Genomic DNA, 18,795 nt, shown 5'->3' on the forward strand with positions numbered 1-18,795 from the left:
TACTGAATCAAGGAAACTCTTTGCGGTGGCCGCAGTTGATGAAAAGGGATACATATCCTTACATGAAAACTAGGGCGGGACGTGTAGCGCTTAAGTAGTGGTTCACGATTTGATTGCGATGTCTTGAAAATATAGTGTGCGCGTCCAGGTAATCGAATGGTCGTCGTCTTTCAACGCATCAAATTCTGAACGTGATTCGACATGGGTTTCTGTGTAATGCGCATAATCGAGGCGGTCTGATAGTCGGCGAATTTCCGCGATGGTGCTTTCATTTGTTAGACAATCCTCCTCCCCATTTCGCTATAATTCCATTGGCAATGTGTGTCTTTAGACGTTAAATTCTTTTAACATTCAGAAATTTAAATGTTAGCAAACGCGTATTGCATGTTTCCGATCTCGGACACGCGAAGCTGCATACTCAACACGTTTTGAGCAAGTGCGGCCCTTTAAAAAGGTCGTTTTGGTGCGGATATTTGCGACTCCTGCAACTTACGTTATAAGCGGTCTATACTGTATGTAGACTAATCTTAACGAGTACTCGATTTTGCGAGTTCATTATAAATATGCTCATGAATAAACTGCCACTACATCTGAACTGCATGGCCCTATTTCGATAATTATAAAAAGATAAAAAAAAGGATGCAAGTACATTTCTTATTCAATGAATGGAAAATTTATTCTTCTACCTGCTCACCTTCCATGAGGCTGTTTTACTGGCTTTGCTATCCCTTTAGGATATGCCTTCGTTGCATACCGTCATCTTGACAAAGCCAATATGCGCCAAGTTGCTTATGAAAGTCTGCAAGCTTTTCTTTGAGGCTCGAATATTTTCTTACTTTCAGCCTGCAGTAACATTTCCTGAATGACATGCAGCTGAAGATCTTTGTTTATGCTACTCACAATTGCAAGCTCAGGCACACAAAAAAAAGGCATGACGCAGCTATATTTAGTGCGCAAAATGACCTTCGTTTCTTGTGCACTTTTATAATGCAAATGTTGCATCACAATTCGCAGCGTTTCACTGGGAATAGATACAACGTGCACAGTCCCGAAGAAAAACAATGCAAACTGACCACAATATGTGCCCAGGTGCCATAGTGTGTTGATGATGACAATGCATCTTACTTCTCTGATGGGAGTGCTAGTGCCGCATATGTGGTTTCGGTTTCATGTGATTATAATGCGCAGATAATATTTGTTCCAGTTTCTACTTTCATTTGGCTCACTTTCCACCCTTTCCTTGCATTTTGCTACTCTAGCCAAGCTCTTGTGTTTTGTTCCCCGCTGTACTCCAGTGGGGAACTGAAGAACACGAGGAAAACACAAAAGGACGCACACTGTTTGTTGCTTTCTTTGCTAATAAAGCTGGCCCTTTCTCCGTTTACAGACTAGGTGTGAGAGAGATACCAGCTTTATGTGCTGACCTTTCTTTTTCATTTATCTTGCTTTTTCCCTCCATGAGCAATTTGCTTTTGATTTGCTTTGAGTCGTTGCACCGGGAAGTTTTTTTTTCTCTCTCGTTCGCCTGAATGCCCCAATTAAGACTATGATATTTGTTGTGCAGAATCTTTGTCTTTGTCGATTGCTGCAATACTTAGTCTTAACAGAAGAGGCCCGTTATGCGGTTCGCCTTAAGCAGACTTTTCTTGTATTGAGTCTATGGAAATTCAAACACTCCCATGTTGTTCGTCTTAAGCAACAATTCATCTTGATAGAGTTCGTCTTGACTAGCGTTTATTGTATAATCGGTTTTACAGTGCGTTGCATAGTTCGCACTTTAACAATGTCTAAAATTTAGGTTTTGTTACCCCTTCTTCCGTCTCTAATTGCAAATTATCAATTGTTGATGTTTCTCCACATCGACCATATGCAAAAAACTTACAAGGAAAAGCGTACAAATTCTTCTGGTTGTGGCTAGAAATTGTAACCTGATAAATCTCGAGACGATCAGGCCTTAGTACATCGTCACTTGAAGTTCCCCTCAAATATATATCAATATCGACGCAAAACTACTAGCTGGTCTAGTTGGAACGAATTCATCTTTTAGCATCTTTGTGCAAAACAAATAACGAGGAAGCAGAGAGCGCGCACAAATATTAGATAGCGTTGTTCCGTGTGGGCTTGTTCCTTCATTCATGTTTATTATGCACAAAGGTGCTAAAAGGTCAACATCGAAGCTTAAAGGTAATCATGGGTCCTTGCATCTTGAGAAGAATATTGAAAAAAAAATTTCTTTAGCGCATTCAGAGTATCAAAAACAACATAGGAAAACTTGAAAGGTCATCGACCATTGCATCTCAAAAATGTTAGTTAGCCAGGCTTAGTTAACAAACTCATGGTGGCATATTGGGACTGAAGCGAGTGGAGCACACCTTTGTTAAATGTTGTTTTTGTCTCAGTACTGTTAGTGTGCTGGTTAGATCAGCATCTGTGTTAATCTACGATGCATTAGCATGAAGTTGGCGCAATCTGTCATGGTCATTTAGTGGCTATGAGGTGGCATTTATGAGCATGAGGTCATGGTTTTCTTGGCATTTTGTTGAGGCTGTAAGGGCAAAATATTCATGCACTGTGCATAGCAAGCCTGTTGACCCTTTTCCTACAAAAGACAGCTCAGCTCCTCCTCACAGTTTGTATCACTTCTACAGAAGACGAACTGAGCTCGTCCAAGCTGAAATAAGCTTTTGGGGGCACCGCAGTTAATCTACCCTGACTTCTTTTACCGAGTTCTCTTTGGCTTAAAAAGATAATGCAGTAAAATATTTAGAAATGCACTCAAAGCATGCATTTTGGTGAAGAAAGGACTCTATTCTGATCATTCGAATTTTAAAATGGCACCCCTTTTGTGCACACGCTGCCAACAGCTCTATCGAGAGAAAAAAAAAAAAAAAACACGCTTGTTTACCAATGTTTTGTTGAATGAAGAAGTATTTCAGTTTATCTACAAGTGTGGTAGCAACTACACCGAGCAGCATATTATTTCTAAATCATCTTATTCATACGACTGCGCCTCAATGTATCAACAGTTGATGCCCATTCATGTAAAGTTCGTAAACAAACCTTCGCTGGCCTGTGCAAGAGCTTTTGTTTTTTTCATAGCTTTGTTAGTCTCTGTGCTTTATTTTCTTTATTTTAAAAAGGTATTTTCTGCACACGAGCATTCAAAAAGTTAAGGCACTTCTTTTTATACGCGAAGCATCTCTTGCTCTGCTCTATGTCCCGCAGCGTCTGCACTCGCACTACGCATGCGCAACTCTCCTCCTTCCCTCTCTCCAACAGCTGGGCATTACTCTTTCCACTTCTACCACCTGCTTGTGCGGGCTCCCCCCTCATTCTCCTCTAGATATCCCTCCCAGCAGCGTTAACACCCCCCTTGTGCATGTGTGCCCCTCCACTCTCTCTCCTCTCCTCCACTCCCCCCTCTCTCGCCTCGCAATGACATGACAACGCTGGGAGTATCTGCTAACATACACTCGCTCCCCCTCTCCTCTAGGTATTCCTCTAGGCATTCATCTCCGCGGCATTTACACCGCCATTGCATATGCACTTCCCCTCCCCCTCTCTCGCCTTGCAGTGCCAGTGCAGGCAGCATTTGCTTGCGAGTTTCCTGATTGAAAAAAAAAACAAAAAAAACTGACTGACTGCACTGCACAACCGTTTGTTGACTACTCCGTATATATGGGCACTGGATTTTGACTGCAAAGGTAGTGTCGGTAGGCAATTTCTCCAGTGCATTGTTGAAGGATAAAATCTCGCAGGGGTGTCTGCGTAAGTAGGCGTTTCGGGCGTAGCGACACCACTGACCCGAGAGTTTTGACTCCCTCCCACTTTTAGCCGTGCGTGGCATTGCCGTGTCTGGGGAAAAGAGGATCCTGGGGGTTGAGCTGACGCCGAGTGATTGGACTTTCAAGGCAGAGGCAACACACCCCTTTGGCCCTGGCTTCACGGAGACGGCACCCCTGAGCTGACCCAACCAGGGGAAATCGGCAGTCACCTTTTTCTACCCCTCTCTCCCTACATCTTGGTTTTTATCCCTCACTTTTTATCTATCCTGTCATCTTCTCTTTTCTGTTTACTTCCAAATTTCCTGGCGACAAGGTTTAATCCTGTGTAGTTACCCAACCTTGGGTAGTTATATTCGGTTATAGCGGCAATGCATGGCTGGCATCTCCAAGTGTTTACTATTCAACCTTGTAGCGTCTCCTTGTTGGGCTCGGTGGTAGGTGGCCATCATCACCGCCGAACTTTACACAATCTTGTATGGCCAACTTTTTCCCCCCTCTCCCTGATCCCCACCCAAAAAGGTGGCGCACCGAAGAACAGTTTCTCTTATTAAAACCAAAGCAGTCTTTCCCCAAGTTTCACATTGTGCATAGCCAGAAAGAAAACAAAATAATCTGAGGAATCTCGTCTTTTCTTGTCTCGAAAACACTCATCAAAGCAATCGGCCCAGGATATCGTGTAACCAAGTTGGGAAGCGGCGAACTCCTTTTGGAGGTTCGCGGCAAGCTGTAATATGACAACTTACCTAAACTGGTAGCGTTTGGGGACTACCCAGTTTCCGTAGGCCCCCACACATCCTTGAACAAAGTCCGCGGTGTCATCTCTGACGACGACCTTCTTGGATTATCAGAGAATGAATTATTGGAAGGCTGGCAAGACCAGAATGTAGGGAAGGTTGAAAGAATAGTAATACGACAAGACTAAAAAGAAACATCAACGAAACATATATTTATCACCTTTGGTACTACCGATTTACCTGATTCAATCAAAACTGGCTACTGCAAGCTTCGAGTCAGGCCCTACATACCAAATCCTCGTAGGTATTTAAAACGTCAACGCTTTGGACATGGATCGCAAAGCTGCAGAAGGCGCGTGACTTGCACAAACTGTAGCTCCAATGAACACCCATCAGACAATTGTACTGCCGCAGCCCGCTGTGCGAATTGCAGAGACTATCCTGCCTACTTGCGATCGTGCTCATCTTGGAAAAAGGAAAAACAAATTGTTCAACTTGAAGTTAAATTCAATCTGTCTTTTCAAGAGGCACGCCAGCGCCAGGGCGCCGCGCCACATCTTTCTGCGTGTGCGAGTGTCACACGAAGTTTGACCGCAATCGCGTCATCTGCACCCAAGGCTGGAGTAGCCTGTGCTGCTCCGCCTCCTGCCAAACAGGTTCAGCAGACTTCAGAGTCTGCCGGACCCCAGACCACTGCACCTGCAGTTGCGCATGAAACTTCTATGAATGTGCCTGCTCATCAGGCACCATCTGCCACCTCGCAGGAGGTGATGGATACAAGTCCCACTCCTCCAGTGCCTTAGACGATGAAGGATAGGCGCAACTCTTTCGTGCATGCCCAGAAAGAAAAACATCAAATTACGGGGCCACAACAAATTGGCAACAATTTGCAGTATTTACATACCTCCACACCATCAACTGAATAAACACGGATTTCAGCTGCTGATAGATGAACTTCCAGAACCATATCTTGTCCTAGGGGACTTTATTGCTCATAGTAGCCAATAGGGCGACTCTCGCTGCGATGCGCGAGGCCCCCTTATTTAACAGTTCCTTTTCTCTTCTGGTGCGTGTCTCTTCATTTGAAAAGTCAATATACTTTAGCCTAGCTAATAATACCTACTCATCGATAGACCTCAGCATTGTCTCTCCATCGCTGAAACAAATTGCCTACTTGACCCATACTAGTGCAGGTTTCGGGAGGCTAAATTCACTACTGACCACCTTGGCCGTATCGAGGCACAAATTCGTGATGCTTTCATTCACAATTTTTTCTTCCTGTGTTCCTAGATATGGAGAAGCCCTATGACACAACTTGGCGCTATGGCATACCCAGAGACCGGTCACACCTAGGTGTGCGGGGCAGAATGTTGGCTATAATTGAAAACTACCTGTCTAATCGGACATTCCGTGTACGAGTAGGCACTGTATTGTCCCGTATATTTGTTGAAGAAACTGGAGTGCCGCAAGGAGGTGTATTGAGTTGTACACTATTTATAGTCAAAATGAACTCCTTGCGCCTCGCTATATCACGAAGTATGTTTTACTGTACATATGTTGACGATGTGCAGGTTGCTTTTCAGTCCTGTAATCTCTCAGTGTGTGAACGTCAAGTTCAATTGGGTTTGAACAAGGTCTCTCAATGGGCAGATGAGAATGGCTTTAAACTGAACGTGCAAAAGAGTGCCTGCATCCTGTTCTGCCAGAAGAGAGGCGTTCATCCCGATCCTGAGATTGACCTGCATGGTCAAGGTCTTGCTGTAAAGTCTGATCACAAGTTTCTGGGCCTAATATTGTACGCAAAACTAACGTTCATTCCATGTATCAAGTATTTAAAGAACAGGTGCTTAAAGGCAATGAATATTCTGGAAGTTGTCATGCACTACGTGGGGTAGTGACAGGAAATGCCTGATGGATTTGTATAGAAACCTCGTACGCATGCGCCTAGAATACGGTGCTATAACCTATCAGTCTGCGAGCCCATCAGCCTTAAAGATGCTCGACCCTATCCACTATCTAGGCATTCGCCTTTCTACGGGTGTCTTTTGAACTAGCCCCGTAGAAAGCATTTATGTAGAATCAAATGAATGTTCCCTGCATCTGCAGAGATGTTACATGTCCTTTACATACTACCACAAGGTTAACGCAGACAATGAACATCCCGCTCACACCATAATTAATGATGTGTCCAATGCTGCCTTCTTTAACAACCATCCTTCACTGAGACAACCCTACTCGCTCGTGTGAGGAGCCTCACTGAGGAAACAGGCGTGCCACTTCTAGAGCACTGGTGTATGGCTCCCGCAGCATATACATCGCCATGGCAGTGGCAGATTATTGACTGGGACGTATCCTTCGTGGATATTACTGAATGCGCACGTACTGCACACATCCGCACACACTTCCTCGAACTACAACATAAATACACTTGCCCGGAATTCTTTACAGATGCGTCAGTCTCGTACTGGTGTGTCCTATGCAGCTGTTGGCCCATCTTTTCAAAATCCGGTATTCTGCACCCGCAAACAAGTATCTTCACTGCAGAAGCCCATGCGATATCTGTGGCCGTCAAGCATATCTAGGGATTACAACTGCAACATGCGGTTGTGTACACAGATTCGCTGAGTGTCGTAACAGCTTAGAAAACGCTGAAAAAAAAAAAACCATAAAAATCTTGTCCTTATATCACTTTACTCTCTTTTATGCACAATCTACGCCTACATACGACAGGTTGTGGTGTGCTGGGTGCCAGGCCACCGCGAGATTGCTGGAAACGTAGTGGCGGCCTAGTTGGCTAGGTCTGCACATGACCATGCGCCCGCCAATACATCCCTGGCCATCCCTGAAGTTGACATGAAACCCTTCCTACGATGGGAGCTCATGGTGTTCTGGCAGCGCCTGTGGGATAGACAAACGAATAATAAATTGCACGTTATAAAACCGAGACTTGAAAATTGGCCGACAGTATCCAGATCCCGCTACACACAAGTCACACTTACAAGGTTACAAATATGACACGCTCACTCAACACATTTCACACCTTTTGTCTGGTGGTGATCCGCCATTGTGTGAGAGATGTGGAGAACAACTTACGGTTCTCCACACCCTTGTGCATTGCAATGAGCTAGATGCGCTGAGAAACAAGCACTTTTTGCTTCCCTACCAATAGCAGCTGCCGCTACATCCGGCCATGCTCGTCAGTAGGGATCCGCTTTTTTATGTAAATCACTGTAGGCATTTTAAAATGATATTGCCACCTGGTGTTCTGTGGCAGTGAACAGTGAGCCAGTTCTGTGCCAGTCAACGAAGAAGACGAAGACGAGCAACCAGTGCCAGTGGAGATGTCCTTCTTTGTGTCTCAGATTTTGACAGTCGCTTCTCCTTGTACGTTTCTTCATGCTCCTAGCGCGTGACAACTGGTGGAGGTGCTGGGTACCCTATGCACCGAACCCCTCCCAGTACAAGAAGCTCCAGCCCCATACCGGTGGTAACGCCTGTTCACCGTGCTAGCCGAAGGATCCGTGGACTGGTCCCCGAGTTCGGACTTCTCTCAGAGAGGATGACGGCCCCAACTATCCCAGGTAGCACTGTCCGAAGTGGCTCCAACCCAGCCGTTATGGAAGGCGCAATGCCAATGCACTATGCGCTGTTCAAACCACGAATGCCGAATCCCTTTCATGGTGCTGTCCATGAGGATGTTGAGGATTGGCTGGTCCACTATGACTTCATTGCCGCTCATAACATGTGGAATGACACAGAAAAAGCTCCGACATGTCTACTTCAGTTTAGTACGAAAACCGGGCGTGTGTGGTATGAAATCCGGGCAGGTCTGTTCACGTCATGGGTGGACTTCAAATGCTGGCTTCTCGAAACGTATGCAAGTCCCGATCGCCAAGAGCGAGCTGAACATGAACTCCAGTGCCGTATGCAAATGCCAAATGAAGGTGTAGCAATGTACGTTGCGGACATGACGCATCTTTTTCGACGAGCGGACCCACACATGCCGGGAGAGAAGAAGGTGCGATACCTGATGCATGGAGAGTGGAGAGAAGAAGCAGTTGTTCGGTGGTCTTATACGCAGTCCCCCCAAGACTACGTCAGAGTTTCTTGCTGAAGCCGTCCTAATTGAAAGTACGCTTCGGCAACGGACACAGACGTACGAGCGACAAGTGAACTTTGCCTCTGCTACGGACTACATGGGCGGTCTTGGGGGCCACGTCGACTTCTTCTGAGAGCTCATACGCTCTGTAATCCGGGAAGAACTGCAGAAGTTTTCAGTACCATTGGCCCCCACTGTCAGTTCTTTGTACAGCATCGTCCGAGATGAAGCTCAGCACGCACTACGAGAACCGTCCTGTCAGACAGAGCCGCGGCCCCTAAATGACTTCCCTCGCATGTCGTATGTGCAAACTTTACTCCAGCCAGCACCACCTTTGGCTCCGCCTCCCATTTTGGCCCCTGCCATGCTTCCGGCAGACGAAATTCTGCGCCAACCTGCACCGCATTTCACTCCTACTCATACTACGGCCGCAGCCTTGCTTCAGGCATGTCAAAGCGGACCCATACCTCAGCGACCGCCGACTGATTCTACGAAAATCAGACCTGTGACGGACCCCTGATCGACGTCCTCTTTGCTATTACTGTGGCGAACCTGGGCAGATCTACCGACAGTGCACATATAGAGAGCTGGGACTTCGTGGTTTTTCGGCCAACTCCCCACCTCCTAGGTTCGGCCAGCGGCCTCCGGAAATTGCGGACTACGTTGCCCAGCAGCACGGATCGACATCTCAGCACCACTCACGTTCTTCATCATCGCAGCGGTTCTTGCCGAATTATCGCACCTATTCGGGCGTGGTGCAGGGCCGGTCACATAGCCCGCGTCGGGAAAACTAGCCACAGCGACCTTCGGGGGCAAGGCCGCTCAGACTGGTCATTGCATTAAGGCCCCCTATCGACGCGGTCTGAAGGTACCGACAATACATCGACAACGACATCACCGGCTGATTGCGGAAGAGTTTCCTTAGACGTTCCTGTTTTGCTAGATGGTCGCGAAGTCAGCGCTTTAGTGGACACTGGTGTGGACTATTCCATAATTAGCGAAAAACTGGCCGCCCTTCTGAAAAAAGTAACGACTCCTTGGAACCGCACACCAATTCTTACAGCTGGCGGGCATATCGTCACGCGACTTTGTATGTGCACGGCAAGATTGCAAGTCCGTGGTTGTACGTTTTTGCCAGTTTTAGCATTCTCCAACAGTGCTCTCGAGACCTGATCATTGGCATGGATTTTCTCATGGAGCATGGTGCTATAATTGACATTCGACGACGTCTACACAAACGCCACAACAGCTTACTCCGACCCCACCCACTCCCGACTGTCTCTTCGCGTTATCGATGACGCTGTCACGTTACCACCCTGTACAACTGTCGTGGTTCACGTAGCGTGGGACGCAGTGATGCACGGTGAAGCAGTCGTAAAAAGCAATCACTCGCTTTTGCTGTCTCAGGGTGTCTGCGTAGCGAGAAGCCTTGTTGACCTTTGTGATGATCACTGCAACGTTTTTGTCACAAACTTCAGCTACGAGCACCGGCACCTTTTTCCTGGAACTGTCATCGCCTACGCTGACCCAGTCGCCAATGTCACAGAGTGTTTTGCTTCCGAGACCATCGGCACTGCTGAAGCGCCTTTCCGCAGCATCGACATCAATCCAAAGCTTTCTGAAGCGAACAAGCAGCGTTTGAGCGAGCTGTTGCTGGAATTCCACACATGCTTTGCACGTTCTTCGAAGATACGTCAAACACCGATTACGAAACACCGTATTATCACCTACGATGACGCGGATCCCATACAGCAGCAGCCTTATCGTGTTTCGCCAACCGAACGGCACGGGATTCAAACGCAGGTTAAGGAAATGCTTCACGATGGCGTGATACAGCCTTCAAGCCGCCCTTCGTCATCACCAGTCGTTCTTGTGAAAAAGAAAGATGGCACGTTTCGCTTTTGTGTCGACTACAGGAAGTTGAACAATGTCAAAGAAAGACGTGTACCCGTTGCCCAGAGTGGATGATTCTCTGGACAGGCTGCGCCGCGTTAAGTATTTTTCGTCCAGCGACTTGAAGAGTGGCCACTATTGGCAAATAGAGGTCGATGAACGTGACCGGGAAAAGACCGCTTTTGTCCCGCCGGATGGCCTCTATGAATTCAATGTGCTCCCTTTCAGCCTCTGTTCCGCTCCAGCCACATTCCAGCGAATGATGGACACTGTCCTGGCAGACCTGAAGTGGACAAGCTGTCTCGTCTACCTCGATGACGTGGTAGTGTTTTCAGAAACGTCTGACGAGCATCTTTGTCGTCTTCGGAATGTGCTCAAAGCCATTAGATCGGCCAATCTCGCACTCAAGCCTGAGAAATGTCATTTCGGCTATGAAGAATTAAAGTTTCTTGGTCACGTCGTCAGCGTCGTTGGTGTTCGGCCTGATCCTAACAAAACTGCTGCCGTCGCCGCTTTTCCAACTCCAACTGACAAGAAAAGTCTTAGACGATTTCTGGGTCTGTGCGCGTATTACCGGCGCTTTATTGAAAATTTCTCCAACATCGCGAAGCCACTATTACGCCTCACGCGTCATGACACACCATTTGTCTGGGCTGACGAACAGCAGACTGCCTTTGCAGAACTACAGCACCGGCTCTCTTCCCCTCCCGTATTAGGCCACTTCGATCAAGATGCAGACACAGAAGTACGCACTGATGCCAGCAATATCGGTCTTGGAGCTATTTTGGTACAACAACAAGACTGCATTTAACGGGTAATAGCCTACGCAAGTCGCACACTGTCTCACGCAGAATCTAACTATTCTACGTCAGAGAAAGAATGTCTTGCGGTCATTTGGGCAATTACAAAGTTTAGGCCATATCTCTATGGAAGACCATTTAAAGTGGTGACTGATCGTCATGCTTTGTGCTGGTTTACCAATCTACGAGACTCTTCAGGACGATTAGCACAATGGAGTCTGTGCCTACAGGAATTTGATGTCACCATCGTGTACAAGTCAGACATAAAGCACGAAGATGCCAACACGCTATTACGAGCACCTCTTCAATCCGCCAGTATAAGCACAGAAGAGGACGGCGCCTTCGTGGCAACGCTGAGTGGGCCGGATCTGATGTCTCAGCAACGAAATGACGCCGATCTAAGAATGATTATAGATCACTTAGAAGGTGGCACCGCGCCCATTCCTCGTCCAATGTCGTGAACGTTGTCATCGTTTGGCCTACGAAATGGCGTCTTATACAAAAAGAACACTGGTGCTGGTGACAGATCGCATCTTCTCGTCGTGCCTGAAGCCCTCCGTGATGACGTCTTATTAGCTTGCCATGACGAGCCCACGTCCGGCCATCTGGGCTACTCGAGAACTATGGATCGGGTGCGACAACACTACTACTGGCCTAAAATGTCTGCCTGTGTCAAACACTACGTGTAGGGATGCCGTGAATGCCAGCGTCGCAAGACACCATCCTTAAAGCCTGCAGGCCATTTACAACCGATCGGTCCACTCCCTACACCGTTTGATTAAGTGGGAATGGACCTTCTTGACGCGTTTCCTTTGTCTTCTTCCGGCAACAAATGGATTATTGTCGCAACAGATTGACACGTTACGCTGAGACGAAGGCATTGCCCCGAGGAACCACAGCTGAAGTTGAACAGCAGCTGAAGTTGCCAGTTTTTTTTATGCATCAAATTGTGCTATGCCATGGCGCCCCGTCATATGTCATCACTAATCGAGGGTCATCATTCACAGCGAAGCTCTTGGATGATATTTTCAGATTGAGTTATACAACCCATTGAAAGACCACTGCGTATCATCCTCGGAGTAATGGTTCAACGGAAAGGCTAAACAAAACGCTAGCCGACATGATCTTTATGTACATGGATGTGAAGCACAAAACGTGGGACGACATCCTGCCATACGTAACATTTGTGTACAACACTGCAATGCAGGAAACTGCACGCTTCATGCCATTTCGGCTCGTTTATGGTCGAGATGTCGGAACTATGCTAGACGCCGTGATCTCGTATGAGGACATCGATGAGCTCGACCAATTAGCCCCCGACATCAATGAGTACATTCGCACGCTGAGGAAGCACGTCAAGTGGCCCGTGTGCACATAAGAACTCAACAGTGTGCAGATGCACAGCGGTACAACATCCGTCATCGAGAAGTTAATTATGAACCTGGTGACCAAGTTTGGGTTTGGACACCCATTAGGCGGCAAGGTCTCAGTGAGAAACTTTTGAGGAAGTACTTTGGACCTTACAAAGTACTCAGACGTGTGAGCGATGTCAACTACGAAATGGTTTCAGACGGAGGCTCATCATCATCCCAGCGCAGGTTACCAGGCCCAGAGACTACACGTCGTCCGCCTAAAAGCATACTTTACGCTTTGATGCGAATTTTTTCGTTTGCCATTGAACTCTTTATGTGAACAGTGAATGCCATTTATTTCCAATTGCCGGGCCTAGGACGCATTTTCCATCGTGCCCTACTTTGTTTAATGTTTGTTTATGTTGCCTACTTTGACCCACTACTGTGCACACTTTTCTTGAGCATCGGGTCGATGCTCTCTTGGGGGGAGGAGTAATGCCACCTGATGTTCTGTGCCAGCGAACAGTGAGCCAGTTCTGTGCCAGTGAACGAAGAAGACGAAGACGAGCAACCCGTGCCAGTGGAGACGTCCTTCTTTGTGTCTCAGATTTTGACAGTCGCGTCTCCTTGTACGTACGTTTCTTCTTGCTCCTAGCGCGTGACAATATACATAGCTTTCAACCCGAGCTGATTCATAGCACGACCTCACTACTGAGGTCGCGGCTGCGGTGGCTACACCTTCAGCATAGTTTTATTGTCACGACATTTGTCCTTTAAGTTTCACTATACATATTTCACGTCACTGTCATGCTTTTAATATTTCTATGCTTTTACCCGTGTAAGCGTGAGGAGTTTTAAGGCCCCTATACAGCCACATACCATATCATTGTTCACATCTCCTGTCTACTGAAATGGCACTCTTTGGCAGTCAATTGGCCCTTGCGCCATTAAGCACCACACTTCATAATCATCGTTGAACGATAAAAATTCGCAGCATGTGCGTTAATTAAATGTGGACTGCGTGTCTCTGTGTCCATTCGGAGTCTTCTGTCTGTCATTGCAAATTAGCAGCGATTGGCCTATTCCATTAGAAAACACCGGTCCATCACTGCATGCTTTGCTCCGCCTCAGGTTTCTGTGCTGCGCAACGTCGCGATGAGCGCCAGTGTCAACGTAGCTACCAGTGTAAGCATTAACGCCCGCCGCTTCGCATCTACACATGGTTCCCTTTAGTGGAAGATGGTGTAATTTTTGTGTGTGGTGCATTGCAGTGAAGCTAATCTTTTGCATATTTCCAGAAAAATTTTTTATGTATGTACTGAATGAAGTGCCTGAAATTATTTTGTCAAGTTGCTTCAATACTCATAGAATCAAATGAGTAATTTCAAAAATTGCTATTCTTGTATCATTTTTGGCAAAGAAACTAGGTGGGGATAGGGTAAACCCCAGGTGGGTAATAATGATCTGGAGTGTTTCTCTGCAGTGTCCTTCATAACTGATTTCACAGATTTAAAATTTTAGAACAAACAGTTAAAATTTAGCAGTGCAGAGACATCGTTGTTCATCAAAATATTTCGTCGCAGGCATCAGCAGCCAGTGCTATGTTCTTTGTATGGAACATTTCTACCATCGGGGATAAATTCTGATGTTCTATGTTGGACTGGGACATAGCATTCTAATCTTAAATGCTGCTTAAAATCACAACTTCGCAACCAGAGTGCCTTTGTGATTTTGGCTAGCTGCATTTATGCTGTCATGAATGAAGCAAGGAAATTTTGAAAGTTTGTTTCTTTTTTTTTTTTGACTCAGGCCTAATGAGAACCAGCAAATAATGAAGCCAAGGAAGGTATAGAGGATGTCTGTTGTACTGTCTGAAGTATATTGTACTAACCTTGATTTCAATGTAAAGAAATTAAGTGTGTGAAAAGACAACACTGGCAGAGATTGAACCTGCTTCCTTCGAAGGCTGTCTTGTCAGATTAGTTCTAGCTGCTTTTCAATTACACTTGAGCTTTCAGAAAACAGATGGAAGGTTTCAATTGTGCAGTGACAGTTCACATTGTCTTTGCCCCATTTTGTGCAGATGGAGGCTACCGAGCGCCTTGCCCGCGCGCTCTCTGAGCTGGCTACACTAAGAGCTCAGCTGACCGAAAGGCAGCAGAAAGAAGGCCAGGCTCAAAAGGAGCTTGAGGAGCTACGAAGTACATCTGAAGGTGACTCACAGTTATGTCGTCTTATGGTCTAGGGCTTTTCAAACTGGAAGCTGCAACATTTAATTTTTGCTGCGATACATAAGGGGCTCTGACCAGCAGGGCTAGACCTGGGTGTTGTATTTGTACTCAAATATACCCTCACAAGTTTAGTTCAGTAGGGTGCAGGTTTGTGCTTGCCTAGTTGGGTGAACACATTTAGACAACCTATAACTGAGGCACCTTGAACTTGAGCTTGATCATAAAAATTATCTGATGTCTAATATGAAGCAAAGAAGACAAATTGCTTGGCATTCAAGTGAGTCCTAAAGGTGCCAAGGTAAAGTGTGTGTAAAGTGAATGTAGTAAAACAGTGCGTGGGCGCCAGTGGAGGCGAAGCTGACAATATCCTTTCTGTCCATACGTTCCCATATCCTCAATGTTGAGTATTTATTGTTTATGCTCATTATAATCACTGCAGGGCAGTGTCGACGGAACAAGTCAAATGCGATCTTCGATGCTCTTTGACTATCTTGTATCTCTGTCATGCTAAGCCTGGCGAAACTCGTATTGAAGGCAATAGGTAACCAGCAATGGTTAGGTGGCGCAGCGATTTGCCCTGTTGTCAGCGCCATGGTGCCGATTCCGCGAAGTGTTGAGGCAGCCAACGAGTCATTACTACCGTGCATGGCGTGAGTTTGTCATGCTGTTTCAAGCATGTTGGTGGTTTTGTATTGCGGTTTTAAGGCAATTGAAAACATCGATGCCCATTTTCGACCACCGACGCTTGAAAAGGGATGTACACTGTACGACGACTATGTGTATGGTGTTAATGTGTATGGTGTTAAAGAAGTGAACACCGACGTTACAGCGAAGTGCTTCTCACAGCAAAGCAAACATGCTTACGACGTTTAATTCCACTTAAGCGCACAAATACGACCGTATACGTTTTTCGATCAGCTGTCACTTGTAGCTTTATTGCTCGGAAACCTCGAAAGCTGTTGAGCAGGTGCTCTCGACCGCCTCTTGTATACAAGAGAAAGTATTGTTGGAAGGTAACCAGGATTATGCTCTATAGTGCTTTTTGGCTGTTGTCGAAATGCCTCGAGCATATCCTGGTATTCTCGTTAGGTTTCCAAGATTTAGAGTTCCATCGGCGCTCAAACAGTGAATTGAGAGCAATCAGCTGACACTTAATAACGCGAAAACAAAACGTGTGCGCGAGAGAAGCAATAATTTGCGAATACTCCACGTGTTACGCGGTGCACTCCAGCCTTATTTCTGTCATATTAAGCGCAAAAAATCATCGGCATTAATGAGCCCATTCCACCAGTCTAGTCATCGTTCTGGTGCACAAAGGAGCGGCAAAGCATGTTTACAAATTAATGCATGCAAAAAAGCGCCGTGTGTCCAAGCTCTTATGATGTTAGGTTTCATGAGTGACATCCACTGTGCATGTTTTAACACATGCTTGTGAGCAGTTGTAACGTTGCTGTTCGTTGCACGAATGCTTCCCGTTATTGTTTTTGCTCTGATGTCGTTTAACGAAAATTCACAAGGGTGATACTTACTTGACGCGCCGAACAGCGGTGATCCACTTCTGCCGTCAAGTTGCTTCCGACGGTCTCGTTGGGAAGCGATACATTATGACGCCGACAACCCCTTCTTTGTTGTGGCAATCCTTACGCAGCAGTACCGTATTTTTGCGCTTATAACCCGCACCTGCATATAATCCACACCCCCACTTTCAGCTCACCGAGAAAAAAAAAAAAAAACCCTCGCGTATTGCCCGCACATTTTATATACAGGAAAGGCCGTACAAAAGCTACTGCTCAAGCAACATAGCACATATGTAGACAGAAAAAGCTTTATTTAGCAAGCAGAATACGCTGTCTGCAAGGCCAGTTACAATTCACTCACTGTCGCTGCTCTCGCTAGAGCTATCACTTGAGCCGCAGTCCTCACTATTATGCACAAGGTAATCTTCGGTTCCATCCATGTTGTTTGTGATGCAGCATTTCTTGAAACTTTTTCGCACCATCTCACCTGGAATGGCCTTCCATGCCTCGACAATCCACTTGCAGAATAGGGCAATATCAGGCCTTCGGACTCGTCCTGTCGGCGTCAAGTCATAGCAGCCTTCGGCCATCCACTTGGCATAATAGCGCTTGACATGCGCTTTGAAGGGCTTGTCAAGCGACACATCTAGGGGCTGCAACATATACGTCATTCCACCGGGTATAACAACTAAGTCGGTGCCGTTGCATGAAAGGCGGTCCTTCACTTCCTCAGTTGTGTGGCTGCGGAATGAGTCAAGAACGAGCATGGACCTGTTTGCGAGTATCGCACCGGGCCTCTTCTCTCATACCGTCTTGATCTAGTCTACGAACAAGTCACTGTTCATCCACGCGTTCTCGTGTGCGCGCACCACCACACCGGCAGGCAAATGAACCTTTGGTAGAGTTTTCCTTTTTAAGATGACGTACGGTCACAGTTGCGGCCCAACGGCGAGGGCACAAAGCAAGACTGTGATGCGCAGTTTCGTGTTCCCACCGGTCAGCACTCTCACCGAACTGCTGCCAGTCTTTTCAATCGTTGTGTCCAACGGCATTTCAAAATAAACAGGAGTTTCATCCGCATTGCCGATTTGCGAGAAAATTTAATTGTGCTGCTTTCGCAGGCCAATTACATATCTCTGGTACTTGAGCAGCTTCTCCTCATAAGCAGCCGGCAAGCGTTGACATATTGTAGTCCGCCGTCTGATTGAGAGCCCTTGCCGCTTCATAAAGCGGTGCAGCCATCCGCGGCTCGCACGGAACTCGTGAGGTAGGCCTAGCTCCCTCGAAAGTCGCCGCGCTTTCACTTGGGCCATCTTGGTCGATACGGTGTGACCCCTGCTTCTCACATCTTCGATTAACTTTACTAGCTCCACCTCCAGTTCAGGGTAGGCACCGGTCTTGGGGCCACGAAATGACCTACGGTCGCGGCGCGCGGCTTGTAGGCTCTCTTTCTTCTTCCTCCACAGTCGCACGTAGGACTCGTCCACATCGTGCAGTCTTCCCACTTCACGATTTCCGAATTCCTCGGTGACGGCAATGATCTTAAGCTTTTGCTGTGCCGTGAAGGCCTGCCGCCGTACGCTACTCATGTTGACAGAACAGATCGACTTAGGTTTTGCGAACGGGTCGAGATGTGGAGAACTAGCGGTATCAGCGAGGTAAAGAGCGCTCACACTCGGCGACAACTGGACAGCACTACCCCTTCTAGTACACTGTAACAGCACCCTGGAAACAACAGAACCAAAATGCATGCCTGCTACCGCGTCAAAAAGTAGTACGTTAATTTACTGATATCTCTATAGGCACAATAATATCTCATTTGCCTTGCTGAAATAAATACTGCTTTATTTATTATGGAATTTACTTTATTTATTATGGAACTTTCTTGGACAGCACCACCTTTTCGGCAAGCGCTTTCCAAAAGTAAACATGGCGTCAATGACGTAGGGACATGTGGAGGGTCACTGAGCGGCCGCGAACGTCCCAAAAATATACTTGTGGTGTGACAGTGAGATTTTACACTGAACAATCGAATTGTCTCTCCCCAAATGTTTTTCTAAACACTTCAACGATGCAAGCATGCGAAACCAAAATCAACCGCAAGCTGCCGTGCTACGTGCGAAGCAACATGAATTTGCGGAAACGCCTCCGTAGCCTTCGCTACACTGTTAAGGGGCTTCACAGCACAACACGCATTGCTGTGAAGCAGCACTATAGGAAAAACCCCGCGTATTATCCGCATCTCCACTTTGCCGCTGAAATTTTTGGGTTTTTGGTACGGGTTATACGCACGAAATTACGGTATCTGCGTTTGTTCTTTCTTTTCCACTTCTGACAACGAAGTTGTCAACAGGCTGCGGTAAGTAGATTGAACAACGATGCAC

General features: G+C 46.7%; 1 protein-coding gene across 6 annotated transcripts in view; it reads left to right on the forward strand.

The window, feature by feature from the left end:
- Positions 1 to 18,795, forward strand: part of LOC119160964 (FK506-binding protein 15) — a 290,382-nt gene that overhangs the window by 190,639 nt on the left and 80,948 nt on the right. For all 6 annotated transcript variants that reach the window (XM_075880249.1, XM_037413254.2, XM_037413255.2 and 3 more), the window contains exon 18: positions 14,747 to 14,876. In XM_075880249.1, the coding sequence (XP_075736364.1) occupies positions 14,747 to 14,876 (130 nt within the window). The remainder of the gene's footprint in view (positions 1 to 14,746; positions 14,877 to 18,795) is intronic.

Source organism: Rhipicephalus microplus, chromosome X (assembly GCF_043290135.1).
Source record: "Rhipicephalus microplus isolate Deutch F79 chromosome X, USDA_Rmic, whole genome shotgun sequence".
Classification (NCBI taxonomy): domain Eukaryota; kingdom Metazoa; phylum Arthropoda; class Arachnida; order Ixodida; family Ixodidae; genus Rhipicephalus; species Rhipicephalus microplus.